The 21,401-nt window shown below is 38.8% G+C and overlaps 2 protein-coding genes across 4 annotated transcripts in view; one reads left to right on the forward strand and one right to left on the reverse strand.

Moving 5' to 3' along the window:
• Positions 1 to 13,901, forward strand: part of fam184aa (family with sequence similarity 184 member Aa) — a 44,876-nt gene extending 30,975 nt beyond the window's left edge. The window contains exons 13-18 of one of the 3 annotated variants that reach the window (XM_051868423.1): positions 3,345 to 3,529; positions 5,987 to 6,133; positions 6,657 to 6,774; positions 6,971 to 7,075; positions 9,315 to 9,514; positions 13,579 to 13,901. In XM_051868423.1, the coding sequence (XP_051724383.1) occupies positions 3,345 to 3,529; positions 5,987 to 6,133; positions 6,657 to 6,774; positions 6,971 to 7,075; positions 9,315 to 9,514; positions 13,579 to 13,660 (837 nt within the window). In that variant the 3' untranslated portion in view covers positions 13,661 to 13,901. Of the gene's footprint in view, positions 1 to 3,344; positions 3,530 to 5,986; positions 6,134 to 6,656; positions 6,775 to 6,935; positions 7,076 to 9,314; positions 9,515 to 13,578 lie in introns of those variants that run through there. The other 2 variants (XM_051868424.1, XM_051868426.1) reach the window with 2 other exon arrangements.
• A 2,643-nt stretch (positions 13,902 to 16,544) lies between these two features.
• Positions 16,545 to 20,947, reverse strand: LOC127499099 (cardiac phospholamban-like). The gene is made up of 2 exons (XM_051869217.1): positions 20,788 to 20,947; positions 16,545 to 17,445 (listed from the first exon to the last, which is right to left on the reverse strand). Exon 2 carries the CDS (start codon positions 17,345 to 17,347, stop codon positions 17,189 to 17,191), a length of 159 nt encoding a protein of 52 aa, XP_051725177.1. The 5' UTR covers positions 17,348 to 17,445; positions 20,788 to 20,947; the 3' UTR covers positions 16,545 to 17,188.
• Between the last annotated feature and the right edge of the window lie 454 nt (positions 20,948 to 21,401).

The following is a 21,401-nucleotide window of genomic DNA, read 5'->3' on the forward strand; positions in this document are numbered from 1 at the left end:
TGCCTGGAGAAACAAAGGATCCAACCACAAGCTGAAAGTTTGGTGACAGGCCGGTGTGATTTCCACCCAGTAAGTGCTGCATTGCCACGCCTATCTCTGGATTCGGCCGTGAAGCCGGTGCTGATACGGTCTCATATGAGGCAAATCAAGCGGTGTTACTGCCACAGCTCAACCCCAGCTCAGAACTACCCTTGTGCATTAAGAGTGCCTTGGCCTCACATGCAGGGCAGAGGTGACCTGTTTTTTCACAGCCACCTCACCGTCAAGGGTAGTGAGAGAGGAGAAAACTTTATGCAGGTTTTGGTTTTTTTTGCGTTCCGTGTTTATGACACCAAAATAACTCCATACTGCCAAGTTTTCCATGCACATCCGGTTCGACCCAGGAAATCATGGCTGTCAACTCTGAATCTGAGTCAGCATAAGCACACACCATTACAGCGGGAAGCTAATTTCCAGAGTATAACAGCCCTCTCTCCGATGCAGCGATCGACATCTGATCCTCAGCTAGAGCCCCGAATGAAACTCTAGGTTCCCACATGAGAAGGACCAGCAATCCATCCGGAAGCTGCACAGCTTGCAATGCGCTAAAGGGGGAGGGGCCCTAGGGGGTTGGTTCCCCCGAAGGAGAAGCCCTCTGTAGCCCTCAGGTCACATTATATTTAATGAATAATACAGAAACTCTCTCTTTCAAAGTTCTGTGAACCCATCCCCCTAAACTGCAACTATCATCCCAAATGAAGCTAACACACGGACATAACCAGGTGTCCTGTTACAGGACACAAGAACACTGATAAGTTTTATTGCCATCAGGAATGTGACTCTGACTTAATTCTTTCTGAGGACAAATAAACCCTTTTAATCCTATATATTCTATATATAACCACTTGAGAAATGTATAAACATGTATCCAATTTTCCCATCTCATGATTTTCCTTTTATAGGCTTTGGCCTATGTATTAATTCTCTCTTTTGAACTCTTTTGGTATTATTGTTTCAGAGTTGCATACTATGGTTAACTACAATCACATGGGTAGCATGTTTGGTATTGATGGACTCCAACTTTCGTTTCCTATTTGGTAATTTGCGTTACATGTTGCTGACACACTAGTATTATAAGAATCTAGAATTCTTCTCTCATGCGTCCAATCCAATGTCTTATGCTAATATCTTGCTACAGAACAAAGACCCCTGCCGAAGGGATAACTCCTTATTGGCTCAGTCACCTTAAGAGGGTGTGGCATCTTCACACTTAAAATCACTGATCACAAGATCACAGTGCTTTTTTACTGAGAAAACTCTGATGTGAAGATGATGCTAAGAAGCTAGAAGCTTCTAAGGAACCCCAAGCTTGTGCCAGGCTCCGGCCTAGACTTTTCAGTTACCAAAGATCCTCTGAATCCAACTGGTTCTCTCTCATCAAGACAACATCAGCAAAGATCAACTGGAGCCTCAACAAATTGCATCAGGACAGTTCAATTTAAATGGGCGAGACATGCAAGTATCAAACTTAGTCTCATTATTTGATACATTAAGTATCCTTGTTTTCTCAAGGCTGTTGATCTGCTGAATTTCAAACAATACAATAACTTCTTGCTTTCCTGTATTCTGCTTCAGCTCTCTCTTTCCCTTGGTAAACTGTATGCATGAATGTGTGTGAATGTGAGAGTAGTTTAAGTGTTTAGTCTAGTTAATAAAGTCTTGTTCATGTCACACGTAAAGTTGTCCGTGTTACATGCTCATATACTGGAGTCCCTAATCATGCAGATCCTGACTAGATGCTCTGAGTAGTACTGTACAATAATAATGTTATTTCCCATAACCTGGAAATTAACATTTCTTAGAATTAATAAACAATTAGAACTGAGTGTTCATTGGCCAAACAGGTTAATTGATTATAATATTAATTTTATTACATTAAGTTAATTTTATTAACTGATCCAAATATTTATAATTAATTATAACTAGTTTTTAGCTATATTAATTAAAACCAGATTAATTATTTATATTTCTTTTGAGCTAATTTGCTACAGCATGCACCAAGAGCGCCGAGCGAGCACTTGGTTGCTGTGACAACCTGCGCTGCAGCTCGATGGCACATGACACGCAGAGGAGCGAGAGGTCCGTCCGAGTTTTGCCTGGCGGATAAGCTCTCGCTGATCTCCTTGATCTCCCAAAGTGTCGAGCAGACCTGTGGTTGTGCTTTTACACACAAGCAGTGGCTGGCCAACAGCAGAGGGGACTCAGGCTTTCCGGAGAAAAATGAGAACAGCTTTTTAACGCTCTAATACAGCGCACCATTTACCAGCTGTGAGAACAGCCTTTGATGTTTTTCGCTCTTTAGGCAGAAAGAAAAATAAACAAAAGAAGAGACCAGGAAACACCAACCAGGAAAGAGGCTTCTTCTCTGAAGAACAGCTCAGTTTATAGAAAAGCTTTCAGAACAGAAAGCTTTTCATGACTTTTCATGAAGTCACCTGCTGCTCATAAAGTACCCACGCTGCAGGATGGCGCAGCTGATGCAAATATTGCTTGCCAATGTGCATTGGCTTGTTTTAGTTACACTCGAAGTAGATTGTCCTCTCTAGCGAGCTCCCCATTTTGTCTGTCATGACGTGACGTCGAGAGTGACCGAATGAAAGGCAATATTTTTCATAAAAAAGGAATGTTTTTCATAAAATATCTTTTTAAATATGATCAATAGTAATGGTAACCACTAATAAAAAAACAAGTAGAATACCAAAATCCCACATTTAAAATGTTTCTTATTTGAGCGTGAGGGCCGGGAATTTGCTACTTGTCTTTTAATAAAACCAGATGCCACATTTGGTTCCTTTGGTTTCAAGACATAAGTTAGGGTTTCTAACAATAGAGAGGCTTGAATCTGACTGAGATGTGAAATGGGTGCTAGGCCATTATAAAATGTCTCTAAGCTAAGCTGCACTTTATAGAAATTTGAAGAATAACCACAATGAATAAAGTATGAGGTACTGAATTCTGAATTATGGGAGCTCTTACCGTGACTTGCACCTCTTTCCCATTTTCATATTTGATTTATAATCTCCCTCCCTGTCTGTCTCTCTTATACACTCTCATTGTCTCACTCTCTCATGTTCGTTTCACTTCAGCTAATACTTCAGCACAATTGAATCTCTTTTTATGTGACCTATATGCATATTTTGAAAGCCCCTGGGTCTGGCACAAAACGTCTTTTAATGCTTTTTTAAGAGAATCATTCCAATGCAATGAATTTATAAAAACTGCATTTGCTGCCTTGTTTAGACACACAGTCATCCATCTGTTAAAGTCTTATCAGCTCTTGTGGATTTTGTGGATTGCCTCTCCAGGAACAAGACCTTCTAGAGCGTTTATCTGAACTGAAACAGGAGGTGAGCTGCTGGAAGAACCGAATCGCCGATCTGGACCATGAGATCCACTCGCTCAATGAGACCATCAGCACCCTGACCAAAGAGCTGGAGCTCAAAGGGAAAGAAGTTCTGCGGGCGCGCAGTGAGGCCAATCTGCAGATCAGGTACCATCTTGTGAGGATATATTAACCTTGTATGAGGCTGTTTTAACTTCTATTACAGGACTGTCAGTTACGTGACTTGGCCGGCAGGGGACATACTCTGGTACTTACTCAGACAACCTTATGGCGCTCTTCCTACTGCATGGTACGGTTCAGTACGGGACGGTATGGCTCACTTAAATAGTACCACCTCGGTGGAGGTTCCAAGCAAGCCAAACCGATAATAAATGTGACATGTAAACACTGCAGATCACTTATTGGTCAGAGAGAATCGTCACTACTAGCATCATTGCATTTAAAACATGACACACCAAACAAGATTTAAGTAGTCAGTAACAGCCACCGCAGTATCATTTGTTCGCGCAACTTTTTTTAAACGACTTGCTTTAAACGACCGTCCCACGCAACTTGAAAAAAGAAATCGTGGTTAGTACACGAGGTGACTCGTTGGTAGCCAAGGAGCGGATCCACCACAGTAAAGGCGGTGCAACTATAACGATCAGTCTAATCCCACCCACTTTGAAGCGGTACTAAACTGCAGTGGAAAAGCAAACTAAAAGTAAGCGAGCCGTGCCGAACCGAACCGAGCCGAGTCATTCCACGCAGTGGAAAAGTGCCATTAGTTCCCACGTCACATTCTGGGGCTGGATTCACAAAATATTCTTATGAAAAAACTCTTCTTAAATGCTTTTTCTTTTTTTTTAAACTAAAAATTAATACATTCTAAATAAAGTTAAGAATATTTTTTCATTCCCAAAACTTTTATTAAGATTTTTTTTTCTTTCTTTTTTTTTTTTCTTAAAGGGGTATGTCACCACTGGCAAAATGGGCTTTTAATAAAACTTGGCTGCATAAACAGTTTAGTAGGAAATACTTCTTAGCAAACTTAATGGGTGTCGACTTGTATTGTTCCTGGGTGCAAGAATTCAAAGAGTAAACTTATAGCAGGTGTGAGTTACGGAAGTTACACAATGGAAAATTTGAATAACCTGTGTTTGTAGTCAACATTTCAAACCATGAACACAGTGTTTTAGGATGGGAAAAAGGAAAAGAAACTGCTGTTTTCACAAAGACCTGGAGCTATTAAAATAAATGTGAATTACTCAGTCCAGGTAAAACAGAGAACGAGTAAACATTGTTTATTTACATATACTATGGACATTGTAACAATACAGAGCGGGTTGAAAATCGGCGAAGTTACACTTTAAGACAAAACTTGAGCATTAGAATTTTTTCTTAACCTCCAACTTGTTTTAAATCCCCACAGATCAGATGTTTAATGAATTTATTGGGTTGTTTGAAATATTAAGCATTACAACATAACACTAGTTACATGTAATACATATTACCATTACTGAAGTGACAACAATGATTAATAATGTAAAATGAGTCAGTCATGACGTGACAACTCTACAAAAACGGCAAGAACCTCCATACAATCAGCTAACACCAAAGCCATAATTTTCTTCTTGAGAAGAAAAAAAACTGATGTTATTAAGAAAATATGAGAACTTAGAGAATTTTTCAAGAATTGTGCTTAAGATAAATTCTAAAAGTTTGTAAGAATGTTCCTAAGAAATTTCTTACCTTAAGATTTTTCAGCCTCTGATCCCATTCCTCCCTTTTTCCCCGTCACTTCTTGTCTTTTCTTTCCCTATCTCTGCCAATAAAAAGGCCACAAAAGTCAGAAACATAAAGGAACAGGAAATTGAGGTGCTCATGATAATACTTTCATGTTAAGGTTAGAGAACAAACTGTGAACATTACCGTTATCCCAGTTTTTGATAGCCTCATTTTATGCAAAAATGAGCAACAGACATCTGCAGAATCTTTTTTGGCTTTCATGAGCTATTAAATTATAAAATCCTAAAGGTCAGTCTAGCTGAAGCAGAAGCTAATTTAATATGAGGAGAAAGCAGATGAAGCTGTTTCCCACGCAGGAGCCCAATGCCTTCAGGCAGAGCTTTCTTCTCTTGATATCATCAGCTGCTTTTTTCTGTTCCGACAGTATACAAGTATCAAGGTCAGTGGAGGTGTCTAGCAGATAAACAAACTAATTTCCTTTAGTTTCATTCAAATGAGGATCTAATTTCTGGCACATGAAAAGAGATCATGTTCTTTGGGGAACTGAGGGAATTTGTTTTAATAAATAATGGAGATTGTGCACCTCAGATAGAGCGAAATAAATTTAAATGTATTTTGTTGCCCGTGTTTTCTCTATTAGAAAAAAACACTTTGGTAACCTTTTGGTGAACAGTTCCTTAAATTCTTCTTAGTGTGAAGAACATTTTAATAATCTGAAGATCCTATTTTACTAAAGAACCTTTTGGAAAGGTTGGAAATGTTCCATTGATGTTAACGTTTCTTCATGGAATAATAGATGCCAATAAAGAACCTCCATTTTTAAGAGTGAATATATACATTGTTTTGCATATGTTAAAGGGTTTTGTTTTTACATAGGGCTCATGAACAGGATCTCTCTAAGCGCCTTGAGAGGGAGATTGAAGAGCTGAATGCTTCTCATAACAGAGAGACCCAGATCATGCTGTCAGATTTTAACAAAGCTCAGGAGCTGCTAAAAGACAAGATCTCTGCTCTGCAGATTCTGTGAGTCCCTTTATCTCAGTTACATATTGAATATCAAATCACTTCAGCGCTCCACACATGAAGTTCTAAGTATTGTTGATACTTATAGTATTGAGCCATTAGCTTAGCAACATGCTAACACCAAAAATTACACATTGATTACAATTAGATGGAACATAGGATCAATTTTGGCCCACGAACGATGGGAGTTTTGATACCAATAGAGTCTGATGTTAACATGTTGCATAACTTATAAAATATTAGGTTAAATGTTTAATTATATGGAACTATTTTTACCAAAAAATATCTTCTTTCAGACAAACACAATCAGAGATATATTTAAAAATATCCTGGCTCTTCCAAGCATTATAATGGTAGTGAAGGGAGGGGGCAGATTTTGAAGCCCCAAAAAAATCATCCATCCATTATAAAAAATAATCCATACGACTCTAGGGTGTTAATAAAACCTTTTGAAGTGAAGCGATGTGAATTTTCATTTTTGGGTGAACTTACCCTTTAATGTGTATGTGCATGGGGTGAGCAGGTTGGAAGGTACGGAGGAGAAGTTCAGGAATAGAGAAAGCCGACCGGAGGACCTCCAGGTGATTGCTGAACTCAGAGAAATGGTGTCCGAGAGAGAAGCCCTGGTCAAGAAGCTTGTGGTAAGTATGCACAGCAATGGACCGCAGAGGTGCAGCACCACATTAAAAGTGAAATGTGTACTACTGTACTTCTTCATATGTTTTTTTTGTTTTGTTTTGTCCCAAAGCACCACATGTCTTCAGACAAAAGTCAATATCAGTTCATTGATTTTTCTGCACAGGGCCTTTCGGTCTGACTGTGCCTCCTTTGTTCCAGGATGACAAGAAGTTTTATCAACTGGAGCTGGTGAATCGAGAGCCTGGCTTCAACAAGGTGTTCAACACCAATCCCAATGTCGGGGTCATAAACCCCCTTATAAAGGTTAGAGAGATACAGCCACACTGATCAAAGAGTACCACATAAACTGGATTTCATCTGATAGTAAAAAAAAAAGCCTTTTTTAATTGCACTCCATCTATACAGTTCATGGAATCCATGAATATAATAAAAGAATACTTCAAAGGTTTTGCCTTATGGGAAGTGTATTTTACAGAGGTACCACTGGAATGGGATGTTCTGGGAGACTATTTATAGCGTTCTGCACTTCTTTTAGTTGGTCTAACTTTTTCTGTTGCATACGTTGTGTTTGTGCGGTTGTCATGGTCTGTGTCTTATATCCATGTTCAAACATCAAGTTCTACCCTGCTTTCCAAGTCATAAGCTCTGTTCCACAATCTTATGTGCTTCCTACATAGGCAGCATCCATCCTAACTGAGATAAAACCTTAAAAATTACTCATTCAGAGCACTCTACAAATCTACACATCACACAAATATTGTTCTGCACAGGAGGTCTATATAATACCTGAAGAAAATTATCCATTAGTTTCTTCCCAGAATTAGACATTAGCATGTTTCTAATGCTGCAACACTCATCTGAGATAGTCGATTATTTAGTATAGTATAGTATAGTATGCATTAAAGGCACAATATGTAAGATTTTTTGGATTAAAATATCCAAAAACCACTAGAAGATGTTATATATTTTGTTGACTTGTGTACTTCCATTATCCCAGATGTTTCCAAGAATGTTTAAATCCAGAGAAATAAGTAATTTTAACCAGGACATGGAATGTGTCTGTGCGTCGCCTATCAATGATATCATATCTGCGTTACCCTCGATTTCCGTTTTATTTTGTAGAAACTATGGAAACACCAAAGACGCTTTAAAGAGTTAGTTCACCCAAAAATGAAAATGCTGTCATTTATTACTCACCCTCATGCCGTTCCACACCCGTAAGACCTTCGTTAGTCTTCGGAACACAAATTAAGATATTTTTGTTGAAATCCGATGGCTCAGTGAGGCCTCCATAGCCAGCAATGACATTTCCTCTCTCAAGATCCATTAATGTACTAAAAACATATTTAAATCAGTTCATGTGAGTACAGTGGTTCAATATTAATATTATAAAGCGACAAGAATATTTTTGGTGCGCCAAAAAAAACAAAATAATGACTTATATAGTGATGGCCAAAATACTGCTTCAGAGCGTTATGAATCAGTGTATCGAATCATGATTCGGATCGTCAAACCGCCAAACTGCAGAAATCAAGTGACTTTGGCGCTCCGAACCGCTGATTCGACACGCTGATTCATAATGCTCCGAAGCCTCCTGAAGCAGTATTTTGAAATGGGCCATCACTATATAAGTCATTATTTTGTGTTTTTTTTGGCACACCAAAAATATTCTCGTCACTTTATAATATTAATATTGAACCACTGTACTCACATGAACTGATTTAAATATGTTTTTAGTACATTAATGGATCTTGAGAGAGGAAATGTCATTGCTGTCAATGCAGGCCTCACTGAGCCATCGGATTTCAACAAAAATATCTTAATTTGTGTTCCGAAGATTAACGAAGGTCTTACGGGTGTGGAACGGCATGAGGGTGAGTAATAAATGTCATTATTTTCATTTTTGGGTGAACTAACCCTTTAAGATATTATATGTTTTATTAGGCAATGGAACAACATGTTTGGATACATTCATTGACAGAAAACTATCGTTAAATGATTCTGCGCTCAATCAAAGAGTCAAGTTACGCCTATGTTTTGAATAGGCGACCTCTAGCGGCTAAAAATTATATATTGTGCCTTTAAATATATATAGATGTTCATATATATATTCTTTCAAAAACAAAAATCTTACCGACCTCAAACTTTTGCATGTTCAAAGTTACTTATGCCTACCATGAAAGCTGCATTTATTTTTTCACATTTGACACACACTTTAGCAATATGTGTGTTTTCTGGGAATCAAACCCATGACCTTGGTACTAGTGCTAAAGTCCAACAGTTAAATTACAGAAACTGGTTAATTTAATAGTTATCAAATTTGAAACAGCCTTTGCTTTAGAACTGCACCTGTGATGCCTTAAAATGCTGTCTAAGTGGATAGCTCACTAGGTTTTGTAACAGGGCTATAACCTGTCATTTCTGTTCTCTGTCCACATTCAAAATGATGTTCATTACCTTGTCATCGTTTAGCTTGAAGCTACAGTTCGCCATCACCTCCGACTTCCCACAATCCCTTTCTGTGTGTGTCCTTTTAATGTAGCGTAAGAGTAGAAAACCTGCGAACAGTTTCGCCAGCTCTCCGAACCTAAGCGTTGTTGCGGCAGAAGGGATGGCGGGCGGCTCCGTTCCGCCTGCTTGCCTAGAGTCTGTCCCCAACTCCCCCATTCACCACCATGAGCTCAGGTCTAACAAACCTCAGCCCCCTCCAACCCCTCCGCCTCAGGCCGACTCCACCCGGAGGTGAGATTGTCCGAGACGTCCTTGTCCTCACAAGAGACATGCTTAAACCACAGAACTGTCTTGCCATTGGTCGGATCACACAGTCTCAGTCCTGTACTGCAGTAATGGTAGACAAACCGTCAGTCTGTCTGTTGATTAGACGTTTTGATATGAGAACACAGCCATTTGTGTCCAGAGTGAATTGTGGGTATGCTCATCTCACTCTTTAATGCATCTTGCCGGTGAAAGGCACACATCAAAAATGTTTGTATTTTATGCTACTTTGATGTGCATGATAAATTGTGCATAACAGTTCTGTCTCAATGTCCTTATTGTGTCAAGTTTGACAAGAATATTATCACAAATCGGACTGAAAGTTCACGTAAACTGTGTGTGATCACACAATGGCATTGGAATGCCAAAGCGAGCATGCGGTTGTTGTCATCACATCATCACACTGCAGTCACGAGTATGGCTCCGCCCATTAGCTGTACTCCGCCCTTCACATTTCATGCATTTTGTTGTTTTGTGGTTTTAAAATGAGCTATTCAAATGATGAACAGCTATTCCTGGCATTTCTGTCCACGTGAAAATCAGGCATAGGAACATGTTGTATGCTGTGAGATGGGAGATAATATTAGACCGTTTCTGGTAGAGGGGCATATTTTATTTATCATTTAAAAGGAAACAGTACAGCATGGAGCCTGTGATTCATTTGATGCTTGAACAAGGAGGGCAGCTTCCTATTCGTCAAGAGACACTGCACTGTGTGCTGCGGTAGTTACAGATGTGAAATTTTAGGATTATTCTTGATGTCACCAACAAATCAAAGGTTACTTGACTATAGTAATGATTACTATATGGAAATAATGTTAATACACATGTACAGTGGCCACAAAAAATATTTAGACTCTTTTAAGAATTGGATGACACACTTTTAACTGTCTGAATGTGATTACAGATGAGAAATATGAAAATATCATTTTTTCCCCATAATTACCTTATTTGTCTGAAATAGTGTGTGCAATTACTTTTAACCAGTGTTGGAGAAAGTTACTTTTAAAAGTAATGCATTACAATATTGTGTTACTCCCTAAAAAAGTAACTAATTGCGTTAGTTACTTTTTATAGAAAGTAATGTGTTACGTTACTTTTGCATGACATTTTCTCATCTGGGCTAGGCTGTTTGTTTTTATAACAACAAAAAAAGTTCTATTTTTGGCCCTTTCACACCAAAAGTGAAATAAATGAGCCTCAGGCTAAAGGAAATGCAAATCCACATCTGTACAGTAGAGGGCGCAACTCAAACAAGCCTTTCAGCTGTGCTGCCATTCTGAAATACAGAAGAATAGGACACAGGAGAAGTAAATGAGTAAATGTATGCCCATGTTTAGTCTAAAACTAGTCTAGAATAAGCATCATGTTTACAGAGCGCACACAACGCCTCTGCACTCCCGATTTCTCTCAACATGGGGACAGGAGAGGTGTCAGTCAATAAATGGGAAAACAAAGTAACTTGAGTTCCCATTCAGTCGATACTGACGTAATGGGGTGTCGCCTGGGAGCCCAGTCATCTCCAAGTGGTAAAAAACGAGCCAATGGGAATTGGCCAGTGAGATTTACATGCCGGATCCCACCCACCCGGCACATCCGGGTAGAAATAGGACCGGCATACTCACTTTCATTCATACTTTTGCTTCGGAGTCGAGCGGTCACAACTGATCGCTCTTAATCCATTCACCTTTTAAGAGAGAGTGCAAATTTCCATTAAGAGAGCAAAAACAGCAATTTTAATTGCTTTCTGCCTCGAAGCTCATTGGATTCTCAGCTGGTGTGAAGGCACAGTTCAGCGGTGTGTGTGTCAGCGCGCTGGCACAGGCAGCACAGCATCTGATCCCTGAGCGTTTCAGCTGTCAGAGTAGTCCCTAAAAGAGCAGCACTGGCGTTCAGCATCTTTTTCGAGATGTCTTTTCGCCCATGTTTTTCTGGATGCAGTCGTTTCCTGACCTCATTTGATGGCCACGATCGCTGTCTCACATGCCTGGGCAAACAGCATGCTGAGTCTGCACTCGTGGATGGTACATGCCCTCACTACAATGGCATGTCCATGTTGGCGTTGCAATCGCGACTCTCCTTCTTTAACATGAAGGCACGAGTCCCCTCTGCTGCTACCCAGCCCCCCGTGCCTTCTCTCAGTAGAACCGTGGTCTGGTTAGCACTTTGGGAGATCTGAGGGTTACAGTGGGAGCTTCTTCGTCGGGTCCGCCCCCACGAACCTCCCACTCCTCCAGCACACCATGTGCCATCAAGTTGCCGGATGCTGGTGCAGCTGCCTCAACTGAGGTACCCCGTGTCACATTCGGTGCTCCGGATGAGGATCTGATGTCGATCGCTGCATCGGAGAGTGGGCTTTTGTCCTCTGGACAGGATGAGGATGCGGAACTTCCGCCCTCCGGGGTGGTCATTCAGGCGGAAACGGATTCAGAGTTGACGGCCATGCTTGCCCAGGCCGCCGCGGGCATTGGGCTTGAGTGGAATCCTCCACTGTGTCCCAAGCGCTCACAGCTGGATGATTAGTTCCTGGGTGCGGGGCGTGGTTTTCAGCCATGTGCCGCCCAGTGCCATTCTTCCCGGAGGTGCATGAGGAGGTTCAGAAGATGTGGAAGGCACCTTTTATTGCCAGGAATCGTTCTTCTGCCTAATCCACTCTCACTACCCTCAATGGTGGGGCCGCCGAGGGTTATGTGGATATTCCACAGGTGGAGCTTGCAATTGCGGTGCACTTGTGCCTGCAGTCTGCTGCCACCTGGCGGAATCGTCCACGTCTCCCGTCCAGGACCAGTATGACGACGGCAGCTCTGGCTGCATGGAATGGCCATCTTGCAGGTCCATCAGGCAAAAGCTCTGAAAGAGCTGCACAAGGGTAGTTCTGAGCCAGGGTTGTTGCAAGAACTGCGCACGGCGACTGACCTCGCCCTCACGTCATCCTGAGACCCTGGCTTGGATATGTGCCCAAAGTTCCCACCACTCCCTTCCGGGACCAGGTGGTGAACTTGCAAGCGCTGCCCCTGGAGGAGGCAGACCCAACCCTTGCGTTGCTTTGTCCTGTTCGTGCTCTGCGCGCTTATGTGGACCGCACGCAGAGCTTCAGAAGCTCAGAGCAGCTCTTTGTCTGCTTTGGAGGTCAGCAGAAGGGAAAAGCTGTCTCCAAACAGAGGCTGGCCCACTGGTTAGTGGATGCTATCGCGTACCAGTCCCAAGGTGAGCCGTGCCCCCTCGGGGTGAGAGCTCACTCCACTCAGCGGAGGCATCCGATGCCAGGCCCAGGACTAGTGTACATGCCCTGTCAGTCAGCCCTTGTACTTGGCTAGATGCCCATATGTTGTGATTCCCTGCAGGTAATCCCGTATGTGTATCGTCCACGGTAGGGTTTCCCTGACGGTAAACCTGTGTCTTTTTTTCACAGGGCAGCTCTGCTCTGCCCTGTCTCTGTGCTGTAGCGTTTCCTCCCTGGCTAGGTAGGACCTACCTCAGAGATCTTCCATATGTAGTACTGCCCCACAGGTCAGTCCATATGTGTATTTCCACACGTTACCTATGTTAACATCGAACTGACGAACTGCCTGAATGGGAATGGGGGTTACAATAGTAGCCTAGACGTTACTTATTTGAAAAAGTAACTCAGATATTTTGTTGTAAATTTAAAAGTAGTGTGTTACTTTACTAGTTACTTGAAAAAAGTAATCTGATTACGTAACTCGGGTTGCTTGTAATGCGTTATCACTAACACTGCTTTTAACCAACAGTTAAGGTGATTTTAATGAATGTATTTCCAAAAAAAAAACCCAACAAGCTTGTGCTATCTTTAATACAAATCTATTGTGATGACATTCAAATTGCGGCTGAAGTTTCCACTTATTTTTTTGCGGCCACTGTACACAAGTATAACTTTTCTTAGATAGTATTGTCATGTAATAAAGTAGCAATTCAATGTGGAAGTGTTTGGTTTGGATGTGCAAATTCACTTTCCTTTAATGTTGCTGCAGTGTAACTGGTTGTGTTTGACTTTTCTGTGTTTTGTGCAGCCCTCGTAAGACTGAGGATTCAACTGTAGCACCAAAAGAACAGCAACCACAAGAGCTATTTTCACAGTACTTCTCCTTTTAAATTTTTGAAGACACTCAACTGAAGAGCATGTGAAACTGCAGTTTTCAATAGTCCATTCGTCTGTTCTTGATATCTCACTGTGAGTTTGTTATTTTCCCTTTTGATATGGGCATATACTTGATTTAAAATGAAATGCACATTCATTTCATATACTATTCATAAATATGTCTTTTCTGGATGGACTAAAACTGTTGGAATACCAATGTCTTGCCAGTTTTGAAATAAATTGCACAGACACTTATATTTGTATTATACTGTCTTGTTACGAAAGAATAAACCATAAATTGCACAAAAAAAAAAAACTTTAATAGCATGGAAACAGGACTGCATGTCTTTTAACTCTTTCCCCGCCATTCACAGAATTTTCCGTCATTTATACCATAGTGGGCACTATTATGCATCTTCTGAAAGAGTACGGAATCTCCGGATCCAAACCAGTTGCCAAGTCCACGGTTTCTCCTTTGAATTGGGTTACTTTTACACTGTTCCCGCAGGTAGTTTTTGTAGTCTGCGGGTTGAAGCAAATGGGATTTTTAATTTCTTTTGCGCTCGTTTTGGCCGTGATTGGGCTACTTTTGATTAGCAGTTGGGCGGGTTTTGTTGTGCAGACCTGGCAACCCTGACAAACACAAGTGAAGAAGAAGCAGAAACAAGTGATAGAAGCATTTCTTACACATATATATGCTAACAAGATCATTAAACATTCAACAGCAAATAAATCAAAACTGCCCAAGGTTACTGAATGAAATGTCGACCCAGAACGAGGTATAGGACTGTGCAAGTTGTGGGGGTGTTGATGGACTCTATTCGGTCTGTTTTGATGATCGTAAACTAGACGTAGTCTTTGACAAAAACATGATTTTCTCAGCTTTTTGTTCAAAATATTGCTTTATTTATTTTATGAAAAAAAAAAAAAAAGAATGTATGGCGGGGAAGGAGCTTTTACCATAAAAGTTTACCAAAAAATAAATGATTTGTCCATACATTTTTTTTTTCCTGTACCACCACCACTGCTCATAGTGACAAGCTGTCAAATAGGACAAAATTGATATTTGCATTATATTTCAAGTCTTCTGAAGTCATGACGACAGAAATATAAACTATCAGTGCATGGGGGGAAAATTACTTTTTTTTTGGTGTGTGTGTGTTTGTGTCTTAAGTCATTTAATCATACGGGTGCTGGTCATATAATTAGAATATCATCAAAAAGTTCATTTTTTTATTATAAATTATTTTTAAAAATGAAACTTTCATATATTCTAGATTCCCTACATGTAAAGTAAAACATTTCAAAAGTTTTTTTTTTACATTTTGATGATTAGAGCGTATAGCTCATGAAAGTCCAAAATCCAGTATTTCAAAATATTAGAATATTTCCTAAGATCAATCAAAAAATGGATTTGCAAAACAGAAAAGTTCAAGTATTTTAAAGTATGTTCTTTTGTGCAATCAATACTTGATCGGCAGGACATATTACAGCAAATGACTTGCTCCTAGCACAAATTACTGCATCAGTGAAGTGTGGCATGGAAGTGCTCAGCCTGTGGCACTGCTGAGGCACTATTGAGCCTTCAGATCATCTGTATATTGTTGGATTGACTGTTTCTCATCTTTCTCTTGAAAATATCCCATAGATTCAGGTCAGGCATATTGGCTGGCCAATAAAGCACAGTAATATCATGGTCAGCAAACCACTTGGAAGTGGTTTTTGCACTGTGGGCAGGTGCTAAAGTCCTGCTGGAAAAGGAAATCAGCATCTCCATAAAGCTTGTCAGCAGATGGAAGCATAAAGTGCTTCAAAATCTCCTGGAAGATGGCTGCATTGACTTTGCACTTGATAAAACACAATGGACCAACACCAGCAGACGTCACGGCCCCCCAAATCATTATTGACTTCAGAAACTTCACACTAGACTTCAAGCAGCTTGGATTCTGTGCCTCTCCAGTCTTCCTTCAGACTCTGGGACCATGATTTCAACATGAAATGCAAAATTTACTTTTATCTGAAAAGAGGACTTTCGACCACTGTTCACTGTCCAGTTCTTTTTCTCCTTAGCCCAGGTAAGATGCTTCTGACGTTGTCTCTGGTTCAGAAGTGGCTTGGTAGTCCTTTTCCTGAAGATGTCTGAGTGTGGTGACTCTTGATGCGCTGACTCCGGCTTCATTCTACTCATTGTGAAGCTCTCCCAAGTGTTTGAATCGGCTTTACTTGACAGTATTCTCAAGCTTGCAGTCATCCCTGTTGCTTGTGCACCTTTGCCTACCCAATTTCTTCCTTCCAGTCAACTTTGCATTTAATATGCTTTGATACATCACTCTGTAAACAGCCACCCCATTCAGTAATGACCTTCTGTGACTTACTCTCTTTGTGGAGGGTGTCAATGATTGTCTCCTGGACCATTGCCAAGTCAGCGGTCTTCCCCATTAGTGTGGTTTCAAAGAACAAAAGATAACCGGAATTTATACTGTAGGGATGGTCGTTTAATGAAACTCAAATGTAAATATTCTAATATTTTGAGATACTGGATTTTGGACTTACGCTCTAATCAACAAATTTAAAAAAAAAAAAACCTTTTGAAATGTTTTACTTTACATGTAGGGAATCTAGAATATATGAAAGTTTCATTTTTTAAAATAATTTACAATAAAAAAATGAACTTTTTTACGATATTCTAATTATATGACCAGCACCTGTACATGTTTGGAAGGAGGGAGAGTATAAAGACGTTTATTTAAAATAATTTTAATTTGTAGGTGAATGCACTTTAAATACTTTTTATGGTACTTTTTATGGTTTTCCACTGCACTTTCAGTGACTTGAACAGGATCTGCACATGGCTAATTTCTCACTAGTTTTGTTTAAAAAAATCAATCAGTTACAACATTTAAAACAAACATTCTCTTTATTGGTTGTTCACATTGAAAAACATCGTTAAATTTCCTATTTTAGCTCTCTCTCAGATCATGTTCACAGGAAGTGTAAAGAGACATTAATATGTTAAGCGTATAGCGTAATTTACTTCAGTGCCAACGTGCTCTGTTCCTCTGTGAATAATATATGATTTCTGGGACTAACCTATAAATTTTGCATTTCAACACAACAATTACGAAAATGTTTTTTGTGGGGATATTTACATAAATGACTGAGGAGTTGCTGTTCTCTGTGTCTGGTTTGTAGTCCACCTTTGGGAACAATTATAGCCAGTAATTACAGCCATTTTGATGTTAATTCTTTGTCTTTTTGAACAGTTCAGATGACTGCTTCCTTATGGGAGGTCTACATTCATCACTCAAAAAAATTAATCTGAATTTACCTAATATATATAGATATAAATAGATATTTGCATATTGTTGAAGGAAGAATGCAACAAACTTAGCCATATCGTTTGAGGAAATTGACATGCGATGCATCATCATCATCAATAGGACATTTTCAATTCCCTAAAATCGTCCATGATCTTGTAAATTAAAAAAGAATCTTTTTAAATCAAGCGCATCTTGTGATTGGCCAGTTGTCATCTTTTGGTGTCACATGAGCAAGACGATAATGTAGATGAGCAGCAGGCAGATGAGGATGAGGGAGAAGTTGATGATGAGATCTTGTAGGTTGCGCTTGGTCTGAGGGTTCACTTCGATGTTGGACGCCCTCCGAATCGCTGACCGCGTCATGTGCTGCACCCTCTCCATCCTGATGGCTTCTGAGGGCTGAGAATAAAGACTGCAGACTAGTGGCAGTAAGAGGAATGGACGGATGGAGATGGTGGCGCTGTTGCGTTCTTCTGGTGCTTTATGGGAAAAGAAAGAAATTCTATTTTAAGATGATGATACAAGTTTTAAAAATAAAAAAAATAACAGGTGATTAGTCTTGTAAGTATTTATAGGTAATCTGTATTCTGATGTGGGATGCTCAATCTTTAACCCTCTGATGCATGATGTTCACTACAGTGGACACCACACATTTTTTTAAAGGATTAGTTCACTTTTAAATAAACTTTTGCTGATAATTTACTCACCCCCATGTCATCCAAGATGTCCATGTCTTTCTTTCTTCAGTCGAAAAAAAATTAAGGTTTTTGATGAAAACATTCCAGGATTTTTCTCCATATAATGGACTTCAATGGACACCAAACGGTTCAAGGTCCAAATGACAGTTTCCGTGCAGCTTCAAAGGGCTTTAAACGATACCAGACGAGGAATAAGGGTCTTATCTAGCGAAACGATCGGTTATTTTCGAAAAAAATACAACTGTATATGCTTTACATAAACAAATGTTCGCCTTCTAAGTGCCTCCGCCAAAACCGCATTTCTGTATTCTCCAAAAAGTTTACGCTGTATGTCCTACACCTTCCCTATTCAACTTATGGAAAAAATGTAACTGGCGCTGCGTCCGTTCCGTAAGTTGAATATGGAAGGTGTAGGACATACAGCGTAAGCTTTTTGGAGAATACAGAAACGCGGTTTTGGCGGAGGCACTTAGAAGGCGAACGTTTGTTTATATAAAGCATATACAGTTGTATTTTTTTTTCGAAAATGACCGATCGTTTCGCTAAATAAGACCCTTATTCTTCATCTGGTATCGTTTAAAGCCCTTTGAAGCTGCACTGAAACTGTAATTTGGACCTTGAACCGTTTGGTGTCCATTGAAGTCCATTATATGGAGAAAAATCCTGGAATGTTTTCATCAAAAACCTTAATTTTTTTTCGACTGAAGAAAGAAAGACATGGACATCTTGGATGACATGGGGGTGAGTAAATCTTTTTAGCAAAAGTTTATTTAAAAGTGAACTAATCCTTTAACCCTTTGGATTGTGACGTCACATTCTTACCATAACTCTATATCACTGTCCCCTTGTTTTTGTATTTTTTAATTTATGACAACTTAAAATCAAATGGCTGATAAAGCAGTGAAGCATAAAGTACCACTATTTACTGCTATTTTGATATTTACTGCTATTTTTTTGTTGCAACAAAGAGAAGTGCAACTCTTAAATACATAATTTTGGGGAAGTATAGGGGAAAAATAGCTTTTATATAAAAATCAATATGCATAAAATAAACATTCATTCTGTATTTATTTAAATATTTTTATAAGCATTGAGCTATTTTTTCATATAAGATTAAAATACATATTTTTGGGAAGAGAAAATCTTAGTGTTTTTATTTATTAATTTATATTGTTAAATGGGATCTTTTTATTAAATTATATTTCATTTATTTATTTATATTAAAATGAACTATATTTATAAATGTACTTTACTTATTTATTAAAACATTAAGGAATTTATTCCTATAATATCGAAATAATTTTGGGGAGAGAAAAGTTTAATGTATATAATATTATATAATATATTTGTTTAATTGTTAAAAAATAAACCTAAATAAATAAACACACTGTATACTGTATTTCTTCAATACATAAAGCATTTTTTTTTCCTTTTTATTTTCCTTCCTAATTTAATAAATCATGTTTGAGTGTTAATGTAATTGATCAACAAATATATCAAAGAAAATTAAAAATACCATGTAGATATCACATAAATGCGCTTTATTAATTAGGGATTCTTTAATAATAATAACTGGGAAGCTTATGATCAGTTTTTATTCATAGCATGTATTTGTCTTGCATATTTGCCAAAGTGATCTGATTATCATGAACACTCTGTAGCAGCACTCAAAGTTCAAAGAGTTTTCACTGCTCTACTCTTACCCTCTTTAGGGCACTTGTGTTAAAAGCTGTGAAGGACATGCATTCGTCAGTGACAGCCACTTGTCTAACAGCTAACGCTATTCTCTTATCAACTGTCTCCAGATATCTGCTCAATAATTCCAGACTGCACATGCTCTGCCAAAAGCTCACGTAGCCTACAGTCAATCCCGTCACTTTAAATGTCAACACTTCTTTAAATTATATTAGTCAACAACTGAGTGTTGGTACATTCTTTCCGGTGCTCATTCTCATTTACTGAAGCTGAGGTATACGGGTTTATTATATTCCAAGTAAGAAGTTCCTGAATAATTTTCCAGGAACAACATTGCTATTAACAAAGTTAATTGACCATTAAAAAGACAAGGAAGTTAGACACCCATCTGTCTCTCTATCTTGCTTATCCAGCCTCAGGAAAAGAGCATTTCAGATGGGAAATTTCAGTATATCATAGCACTATAGTGTATTAGGATTGACCTAGAATTACAGAGATCCTGTATCACCATTGAGCCCTCAAGCGCAGCCCTTGACTCCATGTGGGCTTTTGCTTTGGATAAACAGACATCAGCTAGATGACAAAAATAAAAATATCACAACAAAAGCAGAGTCGGTGGTGCGTCAAGACTTATGAACTTGATCTCATTTTAAAGTCACCAAAAGCCAGTATTTATCAGGGGAGGACTTGCATTCCAGTCATGTGATCCAGTGACATTTATAACTGCTTAGCTGCAAAGTAAACACTAGCATCTGTGATCAGACTGTATTGAAGGTGAACAAAAAGAAACTAGATTTGCCTTTATTCAATTTCAATAGACTACACAAAGGTGTACTGTACTGGTTGTGCTGTAAAAATAATAAATATCATCAATGCACATTTTTATCCTGTGAACCTAAACTACTTAAAATAAATATTCATTATAGGCATCAATGGTTCCATGTAGAATCTTTAACATCCATGGAACCTTTCTGTTCTTTATAGTGGAAAAAGATTCTTTAGCATATAAAAAAGAAAAGGTTCTTTCTTTGGAGAACCAAAAATGGCATTGCTGCAAAAAAAAAAAAAAACTTTTAGGAACCTTATTTTTAAGGGCTTACATTCTTACGTTCTTCTACATCAAATTATTTGACTTTGACCGACTGTTTTCTGTTTACTGATTTGCATGGAAACAAATTTTATGAAAGTGGTATTTCAGTCCAGGATGCAAATCTTTTTGGTGTTCTTGCTAGACAGCTCATCCTCTATGTCCTTTAGCAGTTTGATATTTTTCATCTCTTCCGCTATTTTCTGATGTAAACCACATTCAATGAATAGTAAATCTTCAGAATCTTAATATTTAATATTATAGCTAATTTTTAAATGTTATTTTAGCTGTGATAATTCAGTTCAAGAGAAGATTTGCTTGATTTAAAGTCTTTTTCTTACCCGTTAAATGGCAGCCAAAGAAAGAAGCCGTCCTTTTCAAATATAAGGAAAAGTGTGAACCAGCAGGAAAATGTTGGATGTCGACACACAGGCTCTGAGGACACGCTACAAAGTTTATAGGAGGAACTGAAAGGGGTGGGGAAAACAAACAGGAGGGCGTTAGATCACTCAAGATCACTGGACAGGCCTGTTTGTATGGATTCCTCCATCCAGTGTTTGTTGTGATGACACATGACTGATGAAGGAAGTTAATGCTGGATCATTATCCTTCCAAACTCTAGTTTATAGTAAATAGAGAGGAGTGATAGAGCAGGACTGTTAGATTTTGCTATGAAACAAATAAAAATGTATATTTAATGAAACAGAATGAGTCCAAAAATGACTAAACATGAATACAAAGGTAATTTTAAGTCTAAAAGCATTATCTTTGTCTATAAGAACATAAAAATCTTTAATTCTTTTAGCCAAAATAAAATTTTCCTCCAAAAAGGAAAATTTTTAAAGTGCCCCTAATATGCTTTTTCAAACATTACCTTTCATGTAGTGTGTAATATTTTGTGAATTTTGTGTTTGTGAATGTAAAATGTGTGCAAAGTTTTAAAGATCAAAGTGCA

The sequence above is a fragment of the Ctenopharyngodon idella genome, chromosome 17 (genome assembly GCF_019924925.1).
Source record: "Ctenopharyngodon idella isolate HZGC_01 chromosome 17, HZGC01, whole genome shotgun sequence".
Lineage (NCBI taxonomy): Eukaryota > Metazoa > Chordata > Actinopteri > Cypriniformes > Xenocyprididae > Ctenopharyngodon > Ctenopharyngodon idella.

Excerpts from the sequence above, each read along its gene's own strand:
- LOC127499099 (XM_051869217.1), bottom strand. The coding sequence starts at position 17,347 with ATGGAGAGGGTGCAGCACATGACGCGGTCAGCGATTCGGAGGGCGTCC.